We start from the raw sequence: 7,040 nt of genomic DNA, 5'->3' as shown, positions 1-7,040 counted from the left end.
CTTATGAGGAAATTGAATTTGCTTAACATTGTTTTGCTTAATGTAAATAGGGATGGTTAGGTTCCAGGGAATATATTTTTTTGCCAGACAAAAGGCATTATATACATTTAAAAAAATTAAACAAGCAATTTAATACAGGTATAAGTTTTTTAAAACAGTTTTAAAGAAACAGTTTAATACTACAATCATCATTGCTGAGTATGCAGACAATGAGGCAGGCAAGGAGGCTGAAGGTCCCGTAGGCTAGGAGAAGCATGTTGCACAACAGCAGCAGCAGCTTCCCCTACTGTGATGCCCCAGAGGTGGGGGGCTCAACACTTGGCCTGCCCATTCCACCTCTTCCCTCAAAACCCTACTCTTAAACTGCCTCTTCTCTCCTGCACCTTCCCGCTTTACTCTGCACACCCTGTCCTTGTTCCTCCCTCTCCCTCCCCTGCCTCCTAAATGCCGCAAATCAGCTGATTGCCATGGGCAGGAGGTGGGGGAAGCAGGATGAAGGCACTGATTTGTGGGGTCTGCCAGCAGGAGGCACTGGGGGGGCATATGGGAGCTGATACGGGGGCTGCCAGCTGTGGACAAAGCAAGCAGCCAAACAATGTTATAGCAGAGCATTGCACAACTTTAAACGAGCAGGTTCTGTAATTGATCAGGAAACTAAAATCTAAACAATGTTAAGTGAGAGGATGTTAAGTGGAGAGTTACTGTACATAATCAAAAATATTGTATTAATATTTACGATGAGAGCCTGACTATTTCTAGTTGACTCACAGCTTTATTTAGCATCTTAAAGCTGAGCTCTGTGTGCAGTTAATATGCATGCAAGAGGGATAGTTTTGTGAACTGCAGAAATCAGTAGCATGCTCTGTTGTCCTCCTGAGCTCCTCTAGTCATCACGTGGTCTCCATCAAGCACAATGAGTAAACCTATCCTTCCTACTTTGGGAAGTGACCTAGCAAGGGAAGGACATAGGATATCATAGTGATTGGCGTGTGATAGATAGTTAGATAATCCGGAGTACTCTTACATGTCTTACAGGTTTTACATTCCACTTTTTGAGGCCAGGACAATGAGGTGATTCTGAAACCAGGAATGACTGACAAGATGTCAGTTACAGCTGCAAACAATTAGTACATTTCACCTGTATCTAACTTTCTGTTTCTTTGATTCCAAATTTGTTGAAATTTTTTTATGAGATGTGTTTTTTTATGGGAAATTGAGTTTTCCATTCAACTATTTTTTCCATGAAATAATCTTCTATCTGGAAATTACAAACTTCCAATCAAAATACCAAACTCCCCTCCTCCCTAAACTATGGCTGTGGGACTCTGGTGATGTTACAAAGGAGTTCAGCAAGAGGAGAGACCATCATGCATCATGGGAGATATGGTCCAGCCTAGGAGCCTGGCCCATAGAAGAGATTGGTGTTGAGTGGTATCTGATGCACCCCTGTGGTATTTCCAAGTAAAAAGATTTCAGACTTCACAAACAAACACCCTTTGTGGATAAGCTTTACACAGTACCCAGCTTGCACTGAAAACAGTAGGATGAAATATACCCCTAACCTCATACTCTGTAACTCTGGTAGAAATTGCATCATTTTATAGCACAGTGAGAAAGAGTAGGTCAAATTAATCCCCAGGGAATGAATTAAGCCAAATGTGGCTTTGATTCACTCAATGTATTAATTAGGTGTTATGCTTTCTGAGCCCAGTTGCTCCAGGAATCATGTGCCACAGATCACACATCTCAGTATAAAACTTCGTGAATGTTCCAAACTTGCAGTTTCTTTCACTGGGGAAGCACCAACACATCTCTCTCTCTCTCTTCTCAGCAGGCACGTGCGATTGTCCTGAATTACAGTCACACACACACGCAGACATCATGGGAATCAGCAGGTATTAAATTCAAGACCTCCAGCACTAAACGCCTCAGTCCCAATTCCTACCCCTTCAGCTAAAGGAGCAACTTCCTTGGTTGGGAAAAATAGGCAATAACATAGTCTGTGAAGCCAGAGCTTTCCATTATATCTCTGGGTTTTCATACAGGCTAAAGTAAATGACAAAAAGATTAATTAGCACTTTAAGAAACTTTACCCCAACCTGACATGCCAAGCCACAGAGGTCCCATTGCCCAAAGAGGGTAGAAAGATTGACACTCCTCTACTCTCACCCCTTCTTTAGGTAAGGAATTATCTCTTCAGATTGATTCTCTCACAGCACAGTTACAAGTCACTGTTTTCTGTTCGGATTAGTGAACAGGAGTGTTTGTGCTGGAGGGCATGATTAACCTGCGTGTTATTGTATTTGCACAGTGTGTGCATGTTATCGAACACCAGGAATGACCAGCTGTGAACATCTGGCTCTGTGGATTAAGCCCTTCCCGGAGCTGGTACTGACGTTCATTAAGAAACTGATCTCCATTTATCTTCACTTACTTCATTACAGAGAAGGGAATGGCTTCCCGCACCATCCATCTACCCACATCTCTGCAGCTGCCTGATCTGTGTTCAGAGGAGATGGAAAAGGGAAATCACTCGGAGACGACTGAGTTCATTCTCTCAGGACTAACAGATTGTCCAGAGCTGCAGGTCCCCCTCTTTGGGGTGTTCCTACTGATTTATGGTATCACCCTGATGGGGAATGGGGGGATGATCTTGTTAATCACAATTGATTTCCGACTCCACACCCCCATGTATTTTTTCCTCAATAGTTTGTCTTTCTGTGACCTCTGCTATTCCTCAATAATTTGCCCTAAAAATTTTTCTTTGGAGTTGAAGGAAATATTTAGCATGACCAGAAATGGAACATTTCCTTTCCTTCCTGGATACTTTTTGATGTAAAAGCAAAGATAATGTAGGGCCAGACTGACAAAATGGATGGAAGAGGTGGTAATGGCGCTGCTTTCCTTGTAAACTTTATACTAGTGATACTTTATACTAGTATACACATGGGATGTGGGAGATACAGGTCAATTCTCCCCTCTTTCTGATAGGGAGAAGCTATTTGAAAGTGGGTCTCCCACATTGTCGGTCAGTGCCCTGGCAACTCGGTTCTATTCTGTCCCGCATTGGTCTCAGGACTAGTCTACACTACTGCTGTAAATTGCCTCAGTTATGCTACTTCAAGTTGACTAAGTTAGTCTGATAAAAGACGGGAAGAATCACAGGGCCAAAAAGAGAGAATGACTCTATAGACTGGTAGTTCGGGGCACTGACATGCTCCACTTCATGTCTCTGTTCCAATAGTTATTTAATTTGTTATCCACCCTAAAAAAACTTTGAAAGGAAAGATCAAGAGCAACCCAGATTGGAAGAGCACATTGCTCAGGGGCTGGGATGCTTTCTGTAAATACAGGAAACCCAAGTGCACATCTTTGCCCAGCACTGGACAGAAGGGGGAATTGAACCAGGCTCTCTCACTTCAGAGGTGAACACCCTAACTATTGAACTAAAAATTACAAAGACAGGGAGCATCAGCACCTCCTACCAGTGGCTGCTTTGCCACTTGCACCTACATCCTCCTCCCCCACACACATTGTTTTGGGAAAAGGCTATTAGGAGACATTGTAACACATTGTGAAGAGTTTCAGGTCAACCCCAACTGCATTGTTTTTCACAATAAATTATTCCTCCGGAAGAAATTCACCCGTTTCTAGACATTTTCATGTCCCAGTGCTGAGACATTTGGCGAGGTGTCCAACACATGAAGTGGAATACATTCACCTCAGTTTTGTATCATATTCAAAAGACCTCACTGGTGAGACAGCGATCCAGACCAGCTGCTTCTCTGGCCCTCTGTGTTCCATTTCCACAAGGAAAGACAAGGCAACAACATTAATTGCATGTGCCGTGCACACCTCTTGTCCTGAGATAAAAGATGTTCCAGGGAACAAATCTCAAAGTCATCCCAGGAAGCAGCTCCAGAGGTATTAAAGGTAATGTGGGTGTGGTTAGCAAACATGGCAAGATTCAACTCTTAGTCAGATTTTAGGGTTCTGAGCAGGTACTGCTTCCGTCCTCAACTCATTGTAAGTGAAGGGAGGAAAAACAAAGAGGTACCACCAAGTCATGTCTGTGCATGTGGTGGGGGTACAGTATAGCTGAATGTCAAGTGTAGGCAGGTGCATGTCCCTTGCCCTGCCCACTGCTCAGTCTGGTATCTCCCCTCCTCTCAGTGCAGGGCTCCTTGTGAGATCATAGAATCATAGGACTGGAGGGGACCTTACGAGGTCATCTGTTCCACTCCCCTGCACTCATGGCAGGACTAAGTATTACCTAAACGATCCCTGACAGGTGTTTGTCTAACCCGTTCTTAAAAATCTCCAACAGTGGAGATTCCACAACCTTCCTGGGCAAGTTATTCCAGTGCTTAACCATCCTGACTCTTGGGATGTTTTTCCTAATGTCCAACCTAAACTGCCCTTGTTGCAATTGAAGTCCATCGGTTCTTGTCCTATCCTTCCTCCCACCCCCATTGTTTCTCAATTTTACTCCTAAACTCGGTTTCAAGGACTATAAGTTATGGGAAATAAATAAAATTAATAAAAAGAATCAGGAGGGAGATGTAACGTACCAGGGTCCAACCCAGACTGAGCAACAGCTCCGTCACCTGCAACCTTGCAATGCTTTGCTGAAGTGGCTTCCAATTGGGCCACTCACAAACAAATCATATCCTGAGCATGTGTGTGCAAGTGCAGCCTGGCCAGGAATAGCTGGGTTACACTCAGGCTCTCACCACCCTTGGTTATACGACATGGTGTCATGTGGTATCTGATGCAGCCCTGTGGTATTTCCAAGCAAAAAGATTTCAAATTAATCCCCAGGACACCAATTACACCAAGGTGGCTTTGGTTCACTGAGCCCATTAATATGTGTTGTGTCTCTTTGAGCTTAGGTATTCCCAGTTGCTTCAGGAATCATGTCCCATAGATCACACATCTCAGTATACAATTTCCCGAATGCTTCAAAATGACAGTTTCTCTTGACGGGGAAATATCAACACATCTGTCTCTCTCTTCTCAGCAGGTATATGCGATTATCCTGAATTCCAGTCACACACTCACACACACCACGGTGATCTGCATGTATTGAATTCAAGACTTCCAGCACTTAAAGCCTGAATCCCAACTCCTAACCCTTCAGCTAAAGGAGCGACCTCCATGGGTGGAAAAAATAGGCAATTAGATAGTCACTGAAGCCAATGCTTTCCATTGTGTCTCTGGCTTTTCATACCGGCTAAAGTAAATGCCAAAAAGCTTAATTGGCACAGTAAGCAGCTTTACCCCAAACTGACATGCCAGGCCACAGAGCTCACCTTGCCCAAAGATAGTAAAAAGATTGACACTCTATTCTCTCCCCTTTTTGAGCTTACAAATAATTTCCTCACACTGAAACAATTTTCACCCTGATTCTCTTACAGCAGAGTCACAAGTCACTGTTTGCTGCTTGGATTAGTGAACAGGAGTGTTCATGTGTGAGGCATGATTAACCTGTGTGTTATTGTATTTATGCAGTGTCTATTTTATTGAATAAGTGGAATGACCAGCTGTGAACATCTGGCTCTGTGGTCTAAGCCCTTCCCTGAGCGGGTATGATGTCCATTGAGAAACTATCTCAATTTTTCTTCACTTGCTTCATTACAGAGAAGGGAAAGGTTTTCCGAACCATCCACCTGTCCAGATCTCTGTAGCTGCCTGATCTGTGTTCAGAGGAGATGGAAAAGGGAAATCACTCGGAGCCGACTGAGTTCATTCTCTCAGGACTGACAGATCGTCCGGAGCTGCAGGTCCCCCTGTTTCTGGTGTTCTTCGTGATTTATGGTGTAACTCTGGTGGGGAATGGGGGGATGATCTTTTTAACCACGACTGATCCCCGACTCCACACCCCCATGTACTTTTTCCTCAGTAATTTGTCTTTCTGTGACCTCTGGTTATCCTCGATAATTTCCCCTAAGATACTGCTGAATTTCTTAGCTGAGAGGAAAAGCATTTCTTACACTGCCTGCGCTGTGCAACTGTATCTCTGTATCATTTTTGCAGATGTTGTGTGCCTCTTGCTGGCTGTGATGGCTTATGACCGTTATGTGGCCATCTGTAACTCACTGGTCTATACGGTCACCATGTCCAGGCAGCTTTGTAAACAGCTGGTGGCTGGGGCATATGCTGTGAGGGTGGTGGATTCAATGATACACACATGGCTTACATTTCGGCTGTCATTCTGCAGCTCCAACATCATCAATCATTTCTTCTGTGACATCCCCCTGCTGTTGTTGCTCTCCTGCTCTTACACCCACATCAATGAGATTGTGATCTTTGCTCTCACATGCTGCATTCAGGTGATCAGCTTTGTGATTGTCCTTCTCTCCTATGTCTATATCATCTCCACCATCCTGAAGATCTGCTCTGCCGAGGGCCGGCGCAAAGCCTTCTCCACCTGCTCTTTCCACTTGACTGCGGTGGTCCTGTTTTATGGCATCCAACTTTTCATGTATTTACGTCCTTCCTCCAGCTATTCCATGAACACAGACAAAGTGGCTTCAGTGTTTTACACACTGATGAGCCCCATATTGAAACCCCTCATCTACAGCCTGAGGAACACTGAGGTGAAGGATGCCCTGAGGAGAGCAATGAATAAACTCCTAACCAATTCTTGAATCTCTTTAACTTTTTACTGGATTAGTGATGTGGAGTGGAAACAGGTGAATTTAATTCCCATCCAATTGCAATGTAATTTCTCAGAGCCATTAGGAGCATTGTTCATTATTCTATTGTTATTATTATTAATTTGTTTGTATTCCAAGAAGGTCTGCAGGCCCCAACTCAGATTGGTGGTCAAAACAGAGGAAGACTCACATGTCCAGAAAGAGAGAATTATTCTATAGGCTGGTGTATAGGGGCTTCCACTTAGAGGATGAGATACTCAACTTCATGTCTCTTCTCCAATGATTATCTATCTATCTATCTATCTAAGTTTGAAAGGAGAGACTGAGAGCAACCCAGACTGGAATAGCACATCCTTCAGGGGCTGGGATGCTTTCTGGAAA

General features: G+C 43.9%; 1 protein-coding gene across 1 annotated transcript; it reads left to right on the top strand.

Annotated features, from left to right (window-relative positions):
• The first annotated feature begins 5,687 nt into the window (after nucleotides 1–5,687).
• Nucleotides 5,688–6,650, top strand: LOC127052634 (olfactory receptor 1019-like). Its single transcript, XM_050956512.1, has one exon. The coding sequence runs from the start codon at nucleotides 5,712–5,714 to the stop codon at nucleotides 6,648–6,650; it is 939 nt and encodes a 312-aa protein (XP_050812469.1). The 5' UTR covers nucleotides 5,688–5,711.
• The last annotated feature ends 390 nt before the right edge of the window (nucleotides 6,651–7,040 follow it).

Source organism: Gopherus flavomarginatus, chromosome 5 (genome assembly GCF_025201925.1).
Source record: "Gopherus flavomarginatus isolate rGopFla2 chromosome 5, rGopFla2.mat.asm, whole genome shotgun sequence".
NCBI classification, from domain to species: Eukaryota; Metazoa; Chordata; order Testudines; family Testudinidae; genus Gopherus; species Gopherus flavomarginatus.
Note: the sequence above shows the minus strand (reverse complement) of the source record. Positions and strands in the feature narration are given on the sequence as shown.

Excerpts from the sequence above, each read along its gene's own strand:
- LOC127052634 (XM_050956512.1), top strand. The coding sequence starts at position 5,712 with ATGGAAAAGGGAAATCACTCGGAGCCGACTGAGTTCATTCTCTCAGGA.